At 32.3% G+C, this 20,501-nt stretch overlaps 1 protein-coding gene across 2 annotated transcripts in view; it reads left to right on the top strand.

The window, feature by feature from the left end:
* Positions 1-285: 285 nt before the first annotated feature.
* Positions 286-20,501, top strand: part of eps8l2 (EPS8 signaling adaptor L2) — a 38,240-nt gene continuing 18,024 nt past the window's right edge. Inside the window, exons 1-3 of one of the 2 annotated variants that reach the window (XM_073831721.1) lie at positions 286-449; positions 15,565-15,629; positions 20,235-20,396. In XM_073831721.1, coding sequence (XP_073687822.1) covers positions 347-449; positions 15,565-15,629; positions 20,235-20,396 — 330 coding nt within the window. In that variant the 5' untranslated portion in view covers positions 286-346. The remainder of the gene's footprint in view (positions 450-15,564; positions 15,630-20,234; positions 20,397-20,501) is intronic. The other variant, XM_073831720.1, reaches the window with a different exon arrangement.

Here is a 20,501-nt window from a genome sequence, read left to right on the forward strand (position 1 = left end):
ATGCATGTAAAAATGAATACAGCTTTTGCAAATGTTTTTTGGACCTATACCCACCTAACCAAACATCCCGTAGTTAGTGATTTTTTGTGAGATTGTGTGTGTATGTATATTACAGTCTTAGTTAACAGAGCAGCACTGTTTGGGAATGTTTGCCTTTCCTGCCCTGTTGGAAACAACCTGTCTCTGTCTCTCTCTCTTACCCCCTTCCCTCACTCCCACATGCTCTCGCAACCTGTGGATATTTCTAATCATTCTTGCTCAGTCTGTGTCCAGTGTTCACATTAGACTAGGATAGGGAGTGTGTGTGCTGTCTGGAGTATTTCAATCAAAGCTAAACTGTAAAGTAATGAAGGGCAGACATCGCCCTCCATCTTCCTCATCCTCCTCTGCTCTTCTTTGCAGTGGGGTGGCCAGATCGGACAGCAAGATCAGTGCCAAAACCCTGTTTGGTAAGTAAATGTCTTTTTAATTTTGTGAATTTTATTTGCTTTGTTAAATTATTTTTTAAATAAAAAATAAATAAAATAAAATAAAACGTTCTTGAAATACAATAAAATATTTTTAATAAAAATAAAAATTATATATTTAAAGATTTTTTAATATATTATTTAAATTTTTTATATATTAAAAATTATAATATATATATAATATATATATATATATATATATATATATATATATATATATATATATATATATATATATATATATATATATATGTATGTATGTATGTATATATATTTTTTAAAGTAAAATAAAATTAGTTATTATTAATTAATTAATTATTAGCCATTTCATTTTAATTTGTTTAATTATTTTAGCATTAGCATTTAGCATTAGTAAACTTTAAGTTGCCTTTTTTTAAACAAAAAATACGTATTCTTAAATAAAACAACATGAAAAGTAAAATAAAGTGTTTTAATTAAAATACAATAAAATATTTCTTATTTGACTTAAAAAAAATATAAAAATAAAATAAAATTAAATAAAATATATATTTTTAAATAAAATTAAAAATTCTATATTTAAAGATCAGTGCCAAGACCTTGTTCGGTGAGTAAACCTCACATTTATTTGTGAATTAAAGTTGCCGTGAGCTATTTAATCCTGTTTTTTAATAAAAATAAAATAAAATGAAATAAATAATAAAAAGTACTTACAATAGTACAAAAGAAAATACAATAAAATATATTTTAATACATTTATATTGAACCATATTTTTGAAACAAAAACATGCTGGTTTTTAAATAAAATAAGCTGAAAAATAAAACAAAGTATTTCAATTAAAATACAATCAAATATTTTTATTTAACTTCAAGTAAAAATAAAATATTAAGAAAAAATAAAATAAAATGTAAAAATAAATACAATAAAAATTACCCTGTTCAGTAAGTAAATGTCATATTTAGTGGTGAATCAAAGGTGAGCTATTTCATCCTGTTTGCTTTGAAAAAAACATTTTTTATATATTTAAAAGTTTATATATTTAATATATTTATATTAAATATTTTTAGCTTAAGTAGCTAGGTGCTTTCAGCCATTTTATTTTTATTAAATTATTTTATTTTATTTTATTTTAAGTATTCTTTTATTTTACTTTTGAAAAATGACTGCATGTGCAAAGGATTACTTAACCCTTAATTAAACCTTAAAAATGCAAAAATGTTCGAATAAAATAAAATACAAAAAATACAATACAATTATTTATTTTAATGCTCTATTAAATATATAAAATAAATAATGTTTTATACACTTTAACCTACTGTTGTAAGACAATTAGCTCCTAAAGCAAATATAATGAGCTTTATTTATGCAACAAACAAATACTCATTTTTAAATTCAGTCCTTTGCTAAATTTCCTACTGAAATCAATGCAACAACGTGTGCAAAGAACAGTTTTACCAATAATTTACACACAAATTTGTTTGTCCTGTACAAGGCCCAATGTGACGTAGTTGTGTTTGGATGTGGTATATTGCGTGTGTTTCTATAACTCTATGACATCACATCCTGTTTTCTGTTTCCTCTGACATGACCGTCACTGTACGATATGTAAAGGCGATGGTGGTACAGTAGGGCATTTGCATGAGTATCGCACACACTCACAGGCCTCGCTGCGATTCAGCTAAACCATAACAATCAAACGTTTGCCTATCAAATGAGTGTGCCAGGATATTCCAGACTGGCCTCACACTATTGAGGTCAAGAGTGACACAGAAATCACTTACATTGGGAATGATTTACTTTAAATGCTTTTACTTTTGGTAATATTATTGATATAAAGTATAGAGTTATAGGCTTGATATTTGATCACATGTAGGGTGATCACACATCCTCCTTTTCCCAGACATGTCCTGAGATAAAATGGTTAAAATGTCCAGGTTTTAGCTTTGTTTTCCCATCGACAAGCTCTCTATGGTGCTCATACAGTTTATGTATGTGTATTTGCATTGCTTTGACTGTTCCCTGTAGATCCCGCCTTCTTGCGTGCTGTGATTGGTTGATTATGTACAATGCTTGTACGCTATTGGTCAAACTTCTTTTCAGTCATTACCTTCAGTAAACAAAGCCCCCCCAAAAAGCATTAAAGTCAGAAATCTTTGCTAGGACATGTTTGTTTTGTAAAAGGAGGATGTGTGCAAGCAGATTTAACCAATCAGATCAGTCGTAGCTATATCTGTTTTAGAACGAAATGTTTAACATCATAGTGTACTGTAATTATGAACTATTAAATAATTCAAATCATAGACGCTTGTTTTTGCCAAGGAAATAAAAAAAAATGAAATTACGACTTTTATCTAACTTCTTATAAGTTGATTCCCCAGTTTCACAGACACGGCTTAAGTCTAGCTCTAGACTAAATTGTAAGTCTGAGCTGTTTCAGTTGAAAGGAACTTGCACTGATTGATCTTAAAATATATCGGTGCCTTTGTTTTGTCTCAAGTTGCACACCATTAATTATTTTTAAGGCACTTTTATTAAAAAAAACTTAATGTCCTAATTAAACTATGGCCTAATCCTGGCTAAGTCTAAGCCTGGCTTAGTCTGTGAAACCAGGCCTGTGTTTTTTCTTCAATTTTTTTTTTTTTCAAAATGATGAATTTATATTTCAGTTACATTTTTTCTCCAAAAACAATTCAAACTTTTCTTCTCAGAATTATGAATTAATTTCTCACAATTAAATGTTTTCTTCTGCGATTTATGAATTTCTTACAATTAGAATTTTTCTTTTCTTTTTCTTATTCATTTATTTCTCACTCATGATTTTTTTCTTCTCTGAATTATGAATTTATATCTTACAATTCAGAAATTTCTTCTCAGATTTACAAATGTATTTCTCACTGTTAAAATTATTCTTCTCAGAATGATTAATTTATTTCTCACAATTGAATTTTTTTTTTCTAGCAATTGCAAGTTTATATCTCATTTAGACATTTCTTTCCAGAATTGCAAATTTCTACCTCACAATTCATACATTCCTTCTCAGAATTATTCATTTATTTCTCACAATAAATTTTTTTCTTCTCAGAATTATTAATTTATTTCTCACAATTACATTTTTTATTCTCTGAATTATGAATTTATATATTACAATTCAGATTTTGCCTTTCAGATTTATGAATTTATTTCTCACAATTAAAATGTATTTTCTGAGAATTATTTATTTATATCTCACATTTCAGAAATTTCTTCTCAGAATTATGAATTAATTTCTCACAATAAATGTTTTCTTCTGCGATTTATGAATTTTTCTTTTCAGACTTATTCATTTATTTCTCACTCATGATTTTTTCTTCTCTGAATTATGAATTTATATCTTACAATTCAGATTTTGCTTCTCAGATTTATGCATTTATTTCTCACAATTAAATTTTTTTTATTCTGAGAATTATTCATTTATATCTCACATTTCAGAAATTTCTCCTCAGAATTATGAATTTGTTTCTCACAATTACATTTTTTCTTCTCTGAATTCTGAATTTATATCTTATGATTCAGATTTTGCTTCTCAGATTTATGAATTTATTTCTCACAATTAAAATGTATTTTTTCTGAGAATTGTTCATTTATATCTCACATTTCAGAAATTTCTTTTCAGATTTATGAATTCATTTCTCACGAATACATTTTTCTTCTCAGAATTATACATTTATTTCTCACAATTACATTTTTCTTCTTAGAATTATTTATTTATATCTCACAATTCAGAAATTTCTTCTCAGAATTATGAAATTATTTCTCACAATTCAGTCACGATGCAAAATATTATATTTTTTTTATTTAAATACACATTTTATGTGACGATTATGACGATTAAGATTCAAAAAGTTTAAAAATCAAATGTAAAAAAAAAATACAATTCCTATTACTGTCATGCAAGTTGCTGTTTTTTTTAATTAGATCATTTTCGTGATTATACTAGAAATTCTCAGTTATACTTTTGTTACATGTTACATTGTTCTCAAATTTATGAATTCATATCTCAAAATTGCAAATTCCTACCTCACAATTCAAGCTTTTCTTCTCCCAATTCTATATTTTTATCTCACAATTCAGTTTTTTTCTCTGCCTTTTATTTTAAAATAGTGAGAAATAAAGTCTGAATTGTGAGATAAAAAGTCAAATTACCTTTATTTTATCCCTGTTGGAAACAAGCTCCCATATTAAATAAATCATACTTTTTTCCACTATAAAGAATCTTTTGTGCAATAAAAAGGTTCTTTGGATGTTAAAGGTTCTTCATGCAACGTGTATAGAGCAGATATGCTTATATAGTCATAGATTGTCTTAGTGCAAATGGTGGAGACATGACAATAATGCTAAATTTAAATGACTTCATGGTGCAGGGTGTTAATCATATGCCTGTAGTTATGACAACTAGGTGTGTGTGTGTGTGTGTGTGTGTGTGTGTGTGTGTGTGTGTGTGTGTGTGTGTGTGTGTGTGTGTGTGTGTGTGTGTGTGTGTGTGTGTGTGTGTGTGTCTCCGGGGTGTGCGTCTCGTCCTAAATATACACACAGTCTGCCTCTGTGCCTAGCCGGGTGTGTCTGGAAAAAAGGGGCGTGTGCTCAACCTGGTCTGACATGTACATGAAAGAGGCTTTTGAGCTTTGGAGAAAACGAGAATGAAAGTAAGAGAGAGAGATCCTTCCTGCTTCCTCCTTTCTAAATGTAATAATTACTGTTTACCAAAAGCTCAAAGTCTTAAAGAGCCCTGGGTTAATGACTTATTGTTATGAGGTCGAGAGAGAATCAGTGACAGTGTTTTGACAGTTGACTGATGGGTTTTAGAAGGTGTTCACCTACTGTACAGTAATACTAGCTGAAGACAGAATGTCAAGACCAACACGTACAGTTCATATTTCACTCATGAGAAAATAATTAGAATTGATATGTTGCTCAAAGAAACAAACAAAGCCTGTTATATGACTTTTAAGATTTTAGTTTGAGAAAAACAAAATTTGTAAATATTTTTTCACCCCTGTGGGGTAATAAAGTAATGAAAAACATAATACAATAATTAAAAACAAAGGAACAAATAAATACATTTATTAAAAGTAAATAAATATACATATTAAATAATATATAAATTATTTTTGCATTGCAGTATTGAGAGTAAAAATGTTTTGCATTCATTTTGGAATATAGTAGCATAAAAAGTCATAATGCAAAATATTTTAATAGAATTTGTTTATTTAAATATGAATTTTATTTTATTACTATTAATTTTTTTAAGTAAAAATCATGCAAAAACAAAAAAAATTATTCCTATTACTGTCATGCAATTTGCTCTTTTCTTTTTGGATAATTTTCATGATTATAGTAGAAATTCTCAGTTATACTGTTGTTACATGTTACATTGTTCTCAGTTTTATGAATTTATATCTCACAATTGCAAGTTTATATCTCATAATTAAGACATTTCTTCTCAGATTTATAAATGTATTTCTCACAATTAAATTTTTCTTTTCAAAATTATGAATTTATATCTCACAATTCAGAAATTTCCGAATTGTGAGGTAATAAAGTAATAAAAAAAATCATAAAATAATTAAAAACTAACAAACAAATAAATGCATTTATTAAAAGTAAATAAATATACATATGAAATAATAGATTATTATTTTTGCATTACAGTATTGAGAGTAAAAATGTTTTGCATTCCTTTTTTATGAATATATTAGCATTAAAAGTCACAATGCAAAATATTTTAATAGAATTTGTTTCTTTAAATAATGCATTTTATTTTATTACTATCAAGATTTTAAAAATGTAAAAATCATAATGCAAAAAAAGAGAGAATTCATTCAGTTTGAGAGTTTTTTGGGGGCAATAAATTAGTCAAAAAACATCAGAATTAAAAAATGAATAATAAAAGCTAAATAATACAAATTATTTACGTAAATTATTATTCGAATATAAATAATATTTTTGCATTTCAGTAATGAGAATACAAATATTTTGCATTGATTTAAAAAATTGTAAAATTTAAAATACAAGTAGAATAAGAAAGACACAAAGACACCAAGCAAAATATTTTAATAAACCAAATTTTCTTCAAGTATATTATATAGATTGGGATGAAATATGTGACCCTGGACCACAAAACCAGTCACAAAAATTATGCATTATCTGAAAGCTGAATATATTTGATGTATGGTTTGTGAGGACAATATTTGGTCAAGATACAAATATGTTAAAATCTAGAATCTAAGGGTGCAAAAAAATAAAAATATAGCGAAAATTACCTTTAAAGTTGTCCAAATGAAGTTCTTAGCAATGCATTAGCAAGTTTTGATATATTTACAGTAGGAAATGTACAAAATATCTTCATGGAAAATTATAATTTTGACCCATACAATGTATTTTTGGCTATTGCTACAAATTTAACTGTGCTACTTAAGACTGGTTTTGTGGTCCAGGGTTACATATGACCAAGGCACGTTCTTTATAGGCTTGTGTGTTTATGTGTGTGTGTATTTATGCACCTGAGCCTTACATCACAGACACAACATGTTTTTATGTTTTTGTGCTCTGCACTCTGGCAATGACCCATGGGATGGTACACAGTCCTGCCAAGGGAACACAAATGCACACATGCAGAGTCAAACCTGATGTTCTTGCAAAGTTTCGCATTTCTGTTTGCTCACACGCACTGAGCCGTGCCTTTAAAATCCGTTCCTGTGGTCTGGTTTTATTGTGTAGTGTGCTCGGTTTAAACCTCACTTCCCATCAGCCTTCTGCAAACCAGCCCATGCAAAAAAAAATGAGTCATGCTCACAAAGAGGCCATGCAAATAAGTTGGAATGCTTCAAACACCATACACTTATCACAACATCATGATAAATGAAAGACATTGTCTGTTAGGATTGACTGGCTTTGGACAGCTTTAAGACTGCTGGACTTCTGTGAATAGTAATGTAATATGTTAGATCTAGTATGCTTTCTATGCAAGCCCATTTCTCTAATGGGATTTAAAAAAAAGAAAATGTAAGTGACTTTATCTCACAATTCTGACTTTTCTTGCAATTTGCAGTTTATATCACACAATTTAGATTAAATTTTTTTCAATCAATATTAACTCGCAAACAGGAGATACTTACTTGCAATTCTGTGAAGAACAAATAAACTAAAAACTATAAACTAAAGAATTGTAGGATGTAAACTTACAATTGCGAGATGGAAATTTAGAATTGCTAGATGTAAACAGATTTGCAAGATGTAAACTTAGAATTACGAGATGGAAATTTAGAGTTGTAAGATGCAAACTTACAGTTGCGAGATGTAAATGTACAATTGCAAGATGTTAATATTCGATTGCAAGATGCAAATGTAGAGTTCCTAGATGTAAACTTAGAATCGCAAGATATAAACTTACAGTTGCAAGACATACATTTCTGATTGCAAGATGTAAACATAGAATTGCAAGATTTAAACTTACAGATGCGAGATGTAAATTTAGAGTTGTGGGATGTAAATTAAGAATTGCAAGATGTAAATTTCCCATTTGCAAGATGTAACCGAGTTTCAAGACGTAAACTTAGAATTGCAAAATGTAAACTACAGCTGCAAGATGTAAACTTGTGGGATGTAAATTTAGAATTATGAGATGTAAACTTAGAATTGTGGGACGTAAATTTAGAATTGCAAGATGTAAACTTAGAATTGTGGGACGTAAATTTAGAATTATGAGATGTAAACTTAGAATTGTGGGACGTAAATTTAGAATTATGAGATGTAAACTTAGAATTGCGAGATGTAAATTTAGAGTTATGAGATGTAAACTTAGAATTGTGGGACGTAAATTTAGAATTGCAAGATGTAAACTTAGAATTGTGAGATGTAAATTTAGAGTTATGGGACGTAAATTTAGAATTGCGAGATGGAAATTTAGAGTTGTGGGACGTAAATTTAGAATTGTGAGATGTAAATTTAGAGTTATGGGACGTAAATTTAGAATTGCGAGATGGAAATTTAGAGTTGTGGGACGTAAATTTAGAATTATGAGATGTAAACTTAGAATTGTGGGACGTAAATTTAGAATTATGAGATGTAAACTTAGAATTGCGAGATGTAAATTTAGAGTTATGGGACGTAAATTTAGAATTGCGAGAGGGAAATTTAGAGTTGTGGGACGTAAATTTAGAATTATGAGATGTAAACTTAGAATTGCGAGATGTAAATTTAGAGTTATGAGATGTAAACTTAGAATTGTGGGACGTAAATTTAGAATTGCAAGATGTAAACTTAGAATTGCGAGATGTAAATTTAGAGTTATGGGACGTAAATTTAGAATTGCGAGATGGAAATTTAGAGTTGTGGGACGTAAATTTAGAATTGTGAGATGTAAATTTAGAGTTATGGGACGTAAATTTAGAATTGCGAGATGGAAATTTAGAGTTGTGGGACGTAAATTTAGAATTATGAGATGTAAACTTAGAATTGTGGGACGTAAATTTAGAATTATGAGATGTAAACTTAGAATTGCGAGATGGAAATTTAGAGTTATGGGACGTAAATTTAGAATTATGAGATGTAAACTTAGAATTGCGAGATGTAAATTTAGAGTTATGGGACGTAAATTTAGAATTGCGAGAGGGAAATTTAGAGTTGTGGGACGTAAATTTAGAATTATGAGATGTAAACTTAGAATTGCGAGATGGAAATTTAGAGTTATGGGACGTAAATTTAGAATTGCGAGAGGGAAATTTAGAGTTGTGGGACGTAAATTTAGAATTGCGAGATGTAAATTTAGAGTTGTGGGATGTAAATTTAGAACTGCAAGACGTAAATTTCCAATTTGCAAGATGTAACTGAATTTCGAGACGTAGACTTAGAATTGCAAGATGTAAACTTACAGCTTATGGCAAGGAGTTTTAGCATAAAATATACTAAGCATTACTTGTCGTAATAGTAACAATTCAGTTAGAGAGCTCTCTAATTCAATTCTTACTAGCAACAATTCCAATTACAGAGCTCTACAAATAAATTTTTACTAGTCATACGTGTCCATTGGCTTCCATTCATTTTTAATTACAAAGCTCAACAACTGAATTATTACTAGTAAGAATTACAATTAGAGAGCTCTACAATTTAATTCTTACAAGTAATAATTCCAATTAAAGAGCTCTCTAATTCAGTTTTTACTAGTAACAATTTCGATTAGAGAGCTCTCTAATTAATACTAGTAAAAATGCAATTACAGAGGTCTGTAATTCAATTTTTACTATTAAAAATCACTTTCAAGATATGTTTAATTGCAGAGCTCTTTAATTGAATTAAAGAGATCTCTAATCGGAATTATAACTAGAAAAATTGATTTAGAGAGCTTTCTAATTGTAATTGTAACTAGTAAAAATTGATTTAGAGGGCTCTCTAATTTTAATTGTAACTAGTGAAAATTAATTTAGAGGGCTCTAATTGGCATTGTTACTAGTAGGAATTGAATTTTCGAGCTCTCTAATTGAATTCTTACTAGTAAAAATGTAATTACGATGAGTAACGCATAGTATATCTTAGGCTAAAATGGCTTGCCATATGCCATAGCAGCTGCAAGATGTAAACTCAGAATTGCGAGATATAAACTTACATTTGCAAGATGTAAACTCAGAGTTTTTAAGATGTAAATTTAGAGTTGCGAGATGTAAATTTACTATTGCAAGATGTAAATGTAAAATTGTGAGATATAAACTTAGAGGTACAAGATGCAAACTTAAAATTGCAAGATGCAAACTCAGAATTTTGAGAAAGACATCTGAGAATTACAAGACAAAAAAGTCAAAATCAGCTTTTTTATTTTTTTTATCCTGTGGCAGGATCCTCTTCTCTCTTATTTTTTTATTGTCTGTTTTCCTTTCTTTTTAAGGATTGATTGGTCAGGATCTGTGCTGGTGATGGTTAGAGGTCACTCTCCCCATACGACACAAATTTCCATACTGCCCAAATTATTTTCCATACCACCCAAAACATCCCAGCAACCGCATAGTAATGCAACACCCTTGTGGTTTAATATACAGAATGGTGCTTTGAAACTGTAAGCGCAGAGGATGCTGTGTGTGTTTGTAGGTGTGGTTGTTGTGGCCCGTGTGTAACAGATGGCGTTCCCTGAATTGTTTCCAGATGGGACACTGTAGCCGTTTGGCAAGGCAGCATCACGACAGGTGATGCTTGTACCAGCAGAGGGTATTGAAACAGGTTTTGTCTTAATGGCAACAGTTCATTTAGATCATTAGTGTTTGCAACATGAGACCATATTTCCAAACTATTTTACCTGTGTAATGTATTTGTGAAGGAAAAAGAATATCTAACTAATAAAAATGTAAACTGGGACCATTTGTCTTTATATTTAGTTGTTTGGACCCTTTTTTGTGGTCTTTTGTGTTCCACAGAAGAAAGAAAGTCTAACAGAGAAAGAGAGTTATTCATGTTGTGAAAGAGAGACAGGTGAGAGACATGCAGAGGTGAGAGACGCTGAGTGACAGAGAGGTGAGACAGATTGCATTACTGGACCTCCAGCAGTCACGTTAGGACAGCGCTTACCTGACGGTGTGTGCGTGTGAGCGCAAATATGCCCGTGTTTGAGGGTCAAAGGTTTCCGGCGAAGAGATTTTCTACTGAAGGCCATCTTTTATTCTTGTTTAACCTGAAGTTTATGTGTTGTAAAGTGCCATCAGGTTGGAAACTGAGCTTGGGAACTGTAAATACTATGAAAAGATGAAATGTCATACTTTCAGTCAGAACTTAAATAACTTTACACTGCAAAAAAATGAAAAATAAATTTTACAAACATCTAACCTTCAAGATATATTTACTAAAATGCATTTTTTCTAAAAAAACAAGACTTTAAATGAAGTGACTTTAAGCTTAAAACAAAAATGAATATTTGCACAAAAAAAATACTTGACGAAATGTTAAAAGTTACATGACTATGTCTAAAACTATGCTTAAAACCCTTTTAATCACATTTAATTTTCTGACCCCATTGGCAGATTGTTTTTCTTGTAAGTATAAACTCACTTTATTTTACCTTAAAAGTAACCAGTTTCTAGAAAACAAAACTTAGTACATGACATCTCTTTGCATTTGAAAACTATCTTTATTTTATTTTATTTTATTTTATTTTATTTTATTTTATGAAATTACATTTTCAAGTAACTTTGTCTCAAACTTTAAATCCTAAGATATTGCTCTTTCATATCTCAGGTTTAAAAAAAAAGACATTTCATTTGCTAAAAAGTTGCTATTTGATAGCTCATGTGTTTTTAAATTAATTTAATTTAATTTAATTTAATTTAATTTAATTTAATTTAATTTAATTTAATTTAATTTAATTTAATTTAATTTAATTTAATACATTTCATTTTCAAGTAACTTTTGTCTCAAAAACGTTTAATGCTATGTTGTTCTTTCAGCTCAGGTGTTCTTTTTTATTTTATTTTATTTCATTTAATTTTCAGCTAACTATTTATGCTAAAACGTTGCTATTTGATAGCTCAGGTGTTCTTAATTTAATTTAATTTAATTTAATTTTTTTAACGTTTAATGTATTTTTTTGATGATCTTTAATAGCTCATGTGTTTTAATTTTATTTTATGAAATTACATTTAAATTTTAAGTAACTGTGTCATGATGTTGCTCTTTCATAGTTCAGGTGTTCCTTTTTATTTTATTTGTTATTTTATTTTATAAGTGAATGTGAATCATTTAATCATTTAAAGTGAATGTGAATCATTTAATGAGAAACATCTGAGTTCAGTTTCAGACACTTTTGAGATATTTTTCTCAAATTAAAAGTGAGTATGCTAAACTCATTGCTCTCTAGGAGATATAAATAGGATAATAATTAGAAGGCATTGGTGATTTTCTTTGGTGGAGCCAGAAAAGTTGGTCGAGGTTTGTCTAAGCTTGTGTTCAATTAGCACGACAATTATCGTGGACCCAGAATCGTGAGAGGCTGGAGCTCGTCCCGTGTGATGTTTAGATCTCCCTCGTTGCGAGCTGTCGACAAGCTGCGAAGCGTTTGGAGTAAATGTCAGACATGAATAACACATGCACGCAGCTCGACTTTCACAGAGACACCGCGCTCCAAATTGTTAGGACTCTCTCCATCCTGCAGAAAGAGAGGAAAGAGTGTGACGAAGACTTCCTGGAGAGATGGAGAGAGAGATAAAGGGAGGATATGCTGGAGGAGGGGTGTGAAAGAATGTACCTCAGATATGTGATCCCGTAAAGCAGCTGATAAGAACATGTGCTCATTTAGAGGTAATGATTAGCCTTGGTCACTTAACCCCAGAGATTCACACAGGGCGATGACCCTCTCTCCCGCTAGCTCTCAATTCAGTTTAATGTACTCTGTTGGAATCTTTCGCTTAGCTGTATACATTAGTGCAATAATAGTATATGTGACCCTGGACCACAAAACCAGTCACAAGTTGCATGGGTATATTTGTAGCAATAGCTAATACATTGTATGGGTCAAAATTATAGATTTTTCTTTTATGCCAAAAGTCATTAGGATATTAAGTATTATGTTCCATGAAGATATTTTGCAAATTTCCTACCGTAAATATATCAAAACTTAATTTTTGATTAGTAATATGCATTGCTAAGAGCTTCATTTGAACAAAACAAGGCGATTTTCTCAATATTTTGCACCTTCAGATTCCAGATTTTCAAATAGTTGTATCTCAGCCAAATAATAAGACCCTTGTGACTGGTTTTGTGGTCCATGGTCACATATTTAAAAAGAAATAATAGTTTTACTTAACAAGGATACATTAAATTGTTTAAAAGAGACAGTCAATACATAAAAAATTCAATTTCACATACAGTTGAGGTCAAAAGTTTACATACACCTTGCAGAATCTGCAAAATGTTAATTATTTTACCAAAATAAGAGCCAAATAAGAGAGTTTATACAAAATGCATTTTATTTTTTTATTTAGTACTGACCTGAATAAGATATTTCACATAAAAGCCGTTTACATATAGTCCATAAGAGAAAATAATAGTTGAATTTATAAAAATGACTCCGTTCAGAAGTTTACATCCCCTTGATTCGTAATACTGTGTTGTTACCTGAATGACCCACAGCTGTGTTTTGTCCTGAACAGTTAAACTGCCCGCTGTTCTTCGGAAAAATCCTTCAGGTCCTGCAGATTCTTTAGTTTTTCAGCATTTTTGTGTATTTGAACCCTTTTCACTGATGACTGTATGATTTTGAGATCCATCTTTTCACACTGAGGACAACTGAGGAACTCATATGCAACTATTACAGAAGATTCAAACACTCACTGATGCTCCAGAAGGAAAAATTAGGCATTAAAAGCCAGGGGGTGAAAACTTTTGAACAGAATGGAGATGTGTCTGATCTTCAAATTCTAAAAGTTTTCACCCGCAGCTCTTAATGCATCGTTTTTTCTACTGGAGCATCAGTGAGTATTAGAACCTTCTGTAATAGTTGCATATGAGTCCCTCAGTTGTCCTCAGTGTGAAAAGATGGATCTCAAAGTCACATAGTCATTATTGGAAAGGGTTGCTGAAAAACCAAAGAATTTGTGTGTCCTGAAATACTTTTCTGAAGAACATCGGCCAGTTTAACTGTTCAGGACAAACAAGGGACTCATGAACAACTATCACTAAACAAAAAAACAAAAACAAAACACAGCTATGTGAAATATCTTATTCAGGTCGGTACTATATAAAAAATAACATGCATTTTGCATTTTGTATGATTACTTATTTTGGTAAAACAATTAACATTTTGCAGATTCTGGAGGATTCTCCAAGGTGTGTGTAAACTTTTGACCTCAACTGTGTATATATATATATATATATATATATATACACACACATACACACACAAGTGAGCTCAACCTGACTAAATCCCCAATCAGCTGCAGTTACTCATTCATATTTCCACTATCACATTTAATTGACAGTTATTATGGCAACCCTCAAAAACATGCCCTGGCAACATTCCACCCATCCATACCGTGTTTATGTAACTATTTTAAACATAACCTTGTTCTCAGTGTTCTTACGGCGAGCCATAACTACCCCTTAAAAGAGCACTGTAAACAAAGTTCAATGCTAAAATGTGTTTTCAAAAGAGAATCGCTTTTGATTCTGCGCTCTAACCTTGAACGAAACTTAATACGGCTGTTAAATGGCTTTTAAAACTTAACAGAGCCATATACTGCAATCGTCAAGTGTTTGCCTAAGAGAGACGGCTGTGGTTTTTCCCTAATGTTTCTCCTCTAGAAGTCAGTTGAGATCTCAAGAATGGTTTAGATTTGACAAATTTTGCAATCGAAACTCTCCTGAGTTAAAAGAGCAACATTTGAGCACTAGACATTGGGTTTGATGGAACATTCTTAAGCTAAAGCAAACGTGACGTCAAGTGTTTTGTATAACTGGCAGCGCTGAGCTGATTTATAGAACTGCTGTAAAACAAACTGCGATATGATATTGAAGTCATAGAGGGCGGAAGGTTTATATGTTTTGACCTTTGACCCTGAATAAAAGGGGCAGGCAGAACACGATTCCCAGCCTGTCAGAACGTTTCCTGTCCGTAAGTCTGTCAGTTCAGAGCATTACTAGAGGAAGGCAACAGATTTTTTACGCAAGCGAAAACATGGAGGTGTTTAACGGAGATTTGTAGACAGAGTTGAATCTGAATTCATTGGTTTGAAAGGTAGGAGTGAGAATTTTATTCCTTTAATGAGTTAAAGGTCATTTCGTAATTTGATTTCGACTCAAAAAACAAGTGTTGCTAACTATATGGTTGCGTTTTGGTGTTTCATGTTCATGATGCAAACGCTCAACGGTGTTTTATCAGCTTTTCTGTTTGTGTACATGAAACGTCTCGCTTAAGTGATCTAGACGGTCCTCTTACGGCAAAATGTGGCACCATTCAGGTTAGTTTGTGTTTTGTCTGAACATTCAACTTGAGTGTTTAGATGCGTTGCATGAATATCTCTCAAAAAATGACTTTACATATCAGGAAACAATCGAAACCCAGAATAGTGTCTCATATGTCTGTGTTTGTGTCTTTATTTCTTTCAGAGCAACGAAAGAAGTACTCAAACTCGAACGTCATCATGCAAGAGACGTCGCAATACCATGTGCAGGTGAGCGAGTAGCTAAACTCTTGATCCTTTTAATTCTGTTTCTTCCTTCTAAGCTGAACTTCACCACTGAGTGTTTGGTTTAATATTTAACGTGATTCATCTGATGACTTGATATCGTAATAAAGCAGTCAGGTCACTTAATCACCGCAGAGATTTGTCAGGGCAGAGTTAACCTCCATCTGAGCAGATAACACAATCTAAGTTCTGAGATCTGTATTATACAATGGATAGTTCCGGTCCTTGAATTTGATTGGTCAAAATGCAGTGATACATTTTATGCAACACAACCTGAAATTAGTCATATGTAAGTACGTCATCATTGCGCTAATCAAACGGCACTTTGATCCGGGCCTGACTTGAGACGTTCTGTTGAACTTTGTTCTGATCTGGATGCATTATTTTCCTTGGTCTGTTTTGCTTCACTTTCACCCTTCACTTGTTGTAAAGACTATATTGTGTCTCTTATCTCTTTTTCTCGCTCTCAAACGCGCATAAAGTTGATAAACGCCCACGCCAGCAGCAGTCATATCAGGTCTTGAATGCTTAAACACTTGAGATATCAGAAGCATCGTGCCACAGTAATCTGAGTTTAGGCACCAAACGTTTTTTTTTTTTAAAGCACACACTAAGAGTTTTTAAATAAATTAAATTTTCGCTTTACAGTTTTTTTTACAGACGCTAGGACACATTTCTCAATACTTAGGTCACTTTTGCAAAACTCTTCACACAGTAAGCACAACAGAAGTCTATGTGGGCTAAACTGAGGATCAATTATCATCGTTTTTGCACAAAATGCATTCAGTGACTACATCTCTCAAATATCATTAATTCTTTTCTCACTCAGACAACAACTGACAAAAATCTTTGTACGTACAGCACATTTTGCACATGCTTTCATACTGTTTTCAAAACTGTTAAACTTATGTTCCAAACAATAACATAATGCAAAACTGAACAAGACAGCAAAATTCAACAGCAATATTTTATTGAAACATATTTCAAATCTAAAAATGCAGTAGATTAGCATTACTTTTTTATCTGTATCAGTTGATGCTGTGTATACAAATTCTTGTATTTTGGAATTACTTAGTACAAAAAAATAAAAAATAAATAAACAACATAAAATATTGACGAATTCTGCATCATGTCTGATTCATTCCAGTAACATATATTGCAGTTATAAACAATATATATTGCAATTATAAACAGATGTTTCCTTGTTTTACACAAGAAAACACTGTGTAATGCTACATGTTGTTAGTGTTTTTTACAGTAGGTCATCGTTTTGTGGGTGACAAAGTGTGTTTGTCGGCTGTCAACCTTTGCTAGTGTTCTGGAAGAATAAGTTTATTTGAGACCTGAATAAAGTGTTTTGGTAGTTGTAGTGCATTTTGAATGTGAAATGAACTGCTTTGCCAAGCTGAAAGTCAGTTAGGAGAATTGTGTGAAGAGTTTTGCAAAAGTGGCCTAAGTATTGAGAAATGTGTCCTAGCATCTGTAAAAAACTGTAGTGAAAAAAAAATAAAAATACATAAACGACATAAAATATTGACGAATTCTGCATCATGTCTGATTCATTCCAGTAACATATATTGCAGTTATAAACAATATATATTGCAATTATAAACAGAGATTTGTCCTTGTTTTACACAAGAAAACACTGTGTAATGCTACATGTTGTTAGTGTTTTTTAGGTCATCGTTTTGTGGGTGACAAAGTGTGTTTGTCGGCTGTCAACCTTTGCTAGTGTTCTGGAAGAATGAGTTTATTTGAGACCTGAATAAAGTGTTTTAGTAGTTGTGGTGCATTTTGAATGTGAAATGAACTGCTTTGCCAAGCTGAAAGTCGGTTAGGAGAATTGTGGGAAGAGTTTTGCAAAAGTGACCTAAGTATTGAGAAATGTGTCCTAGCGTCTGTAAAAAACTGTAATAAATATTACAAATTCTGTTTAGAGAATTGACCAAAGGTGCAAAAAGATCTGTAGAAGGTCTTGAAAGTGGAGTTCATTATTCGATTTTTACATTTTCTATAGAAAATTTCTGTGTAGAATTTACTGCCAAGATGTTAGGGTTTGCTGGGTTGCGTTTTTTCTGTTTTCTAGAGTGTTTGAGTGGTTTTAGGGAAATTCTAAGTGGTTACTGGGGTGTTCAAGTGGTTTTAAGGCAATTCTAAGCAGTTGTGGTGATTGAGTGGTGGTTACTAGAGTGTTTGGGAGATTGCTGGGTGTTTGAGTGATTTTAGGGCATTTCTAAGCATTTGTTGGGGTGTTTAAATGGTTTTAAGGCAATTTTTAAGCAGTTACTTGGGTGTTTGAGTAGTTCAGAGCATTTCTAGGCGGTTGCTGGTGTGTTTGAGTGGTTGCTAGGGAGTTTGAGTAGCTTTATGGCTATTCTAAATGGTTGCTAGGGTGTTTGAGTGGTTTTAGGGCAATTCTGAGCGGTTTCTGGGGTGTGTGATTTGTTGCTAGGGTATTTGAGTGGTTATAGGGCATTTCTAAGCAGTTGCTGGGCTGTTTGAGTTGTTTTAGGGCAATTCTAAGCGGTTTCTGGGGTGTGTGATTTGTTGCTAGGGTGTTTGAGTGGTTTTAGTACAATTCTAAACGGTTTCTGGAGTGTGTGATTGGTTGCTAGGGTGTTTGAGTGGTTTTATGGTATTTCTAATTCATTAATGGGGTGTTTGAGTGGTTTTAGGGCAATTCTAAGCACTTGCTGGGGCGTTTAAGTAATTTTTGTGCAATTCTAAGTGGTTTTTAGGGTATTTAATAGGTTTTTAGGCATGTCTATAGGCGGTTTCTGGGGTGTTTGAGTGGTTTTGGGGCATTTAGAAGCTATTTCTGTTGTGTTTGATTGGTTGATAGGGTGTTTGGATGATTTTAGGGCATTTCTAGGTGGTTGCTGGTGTGTTTGAGTGGTAACTAGGGTGTTTGAGTATTTAAATGGCAATTCTAAGTGGTTCCTAGGGTGTTTGAGTGGTTTTAGGGCATTTCTAAGTGGTTTCTGTGGTGTTTGGTTTTAGGGCAAGTCTAATCATTTGCTGGGGTGTTTGAAAGGTTGTAAGGCATATCTAAGCAGTTTCTGGGACGTTTTTAATGGTATTAGGGCAATTTTAGATGGTTGCTAGGGTGTTTACATAGTTAAGGGCAATTGTAGGCTGGTGGTAGTAGTTGCTGGTGGTTTTATGGCATAGATAAGTGGTTATTATATAGTGCTTGAGTGGTTTTAGGACATTTTTAGGTGACTGCTAGGGTGTTTGAATGTTTTTTGGGCACAGCCAGAGTGTTTCATAACAAACAAAAATAAGGTTCTCTCCTAAACCTAAATTCCACTGAAGAACCTTGTATATATTGTTTATATTGGTCTAAGTCTGTCATCTCAAATCAACATTTTGAAGTAATTCCCAGTAGCTCTTTTCATGGAAACCACTGACCTACACTCTTGTAAACGGACTGTATATGTGCAAACATCTCGACAATGCAAGCAAAGTTAAACATTCTTTTTGCGCAGCTGAACGTTGGTTAGACTACATCCTGTTAAAGTCTTTCCATGCCCCAGGTAGAGTCTGATCAAGACGTGTCAAACGTGTTTGTGGTTAGATTGTCTGGCTAATCCACAGCAGCCATGCTGAGATCTCCTTCCCTTATATAACTAGTGACAAGTCTTAATCTGCTTATGAATCATGCATGATGCTTTGAATAATTTGTTCTCTTTGATGGGTAAGGATCACTGTTTGTCACATAGCATTGTGACACGTAAACACACACCCACCAACACACACATACACACACACACACACACACACACACACACACACACACACACACACACACACACACACACACACACACAGGTTTACATGTTTTATGGGGACATTCCATAGGCGTAATGGTTTTTATACTGTACAAACCGTATTTTCTATCACCCTAACCCTACCCTACACCTAAACCTAGCCCTCACAAGAGATTGTGCAAACTTTTACTTCCTCAAAAAAACTCATTGTGCATGATTTATAAGCCTGTTTCCTCATGGGGACCTGAGAAATGTCCCCACAAGGTCAAAATCTACTGGTATTCCTATCCTTGTGGGGACATTTGGTCCCCACAACGTGATGAATACCAGACCACACACGCACACACACAGGTGTGGTTAAATTGCTGAAGTGGATATAAAAATATTATAGGGAGGCGTGTGCTACCATTACTTACTCACTCACTCACTCACTCACAAAATGACATTTAATTCCTTTAAAAGCAACACCCAATGACATTCAGACATTGAAAATATGTAGGTATATCTTAGAACATAGCAACATTCACCTGATTATCTACTGACAAATAAGATCTCTTTAATATCTCAGCATTCTCTCCTAGAATGCAATGCAATTTTCCCACATTAAACACAATCCAAACCACAATTATAATCAGATTTTTAGGAATAAGTCCAAATAGTTATTTTGGATGCAGAGTATATTTAAAAATGTGCCGTATTTATCTAAAACTGTCTAAATGCACTTAATTTTGCTTGTTTCTTTACACATCTAGTGAATTATGGTATTTGTTTTCATTGCATCGCTCTAGCAGTGACCTTACACACTTGTCTGTGTTTTCAGCATCTCTCTACATTCATCATGGATAAATCGGAGTCCATTGCTACAGTAGACGATGCAATTAAGAAGCTGAAGCTGCTGGACTCCAAAGACAAAATTTGGACACAGGAAATGCTGCTGCAGGTGACAGACAAATCCATCAAACTCTTGGACTGTGAGACCAAGGTGAGCAGGATCTTTCACTTGACAATATAAAATCAAATTTGACACGATTTACTTTCTTAATCCATGTTCCTTGTCTAATTGTGAAAGATTCATTGGTGTGTAATT

This window comes from Garra rufa, chromosome 25 (assembly GCF_049309525.1).
Source record: "Garra rufa chromosome 25, GarRuf1.0, whole genome shotgun sequence".
Classification (NCBI taxonomy): domain Eukaryota; kingdom Metazoa; phylum Chordata; class Actinopteri; order Cypriniformes; family Cyprinidae; genus Garra; species Garra rufa.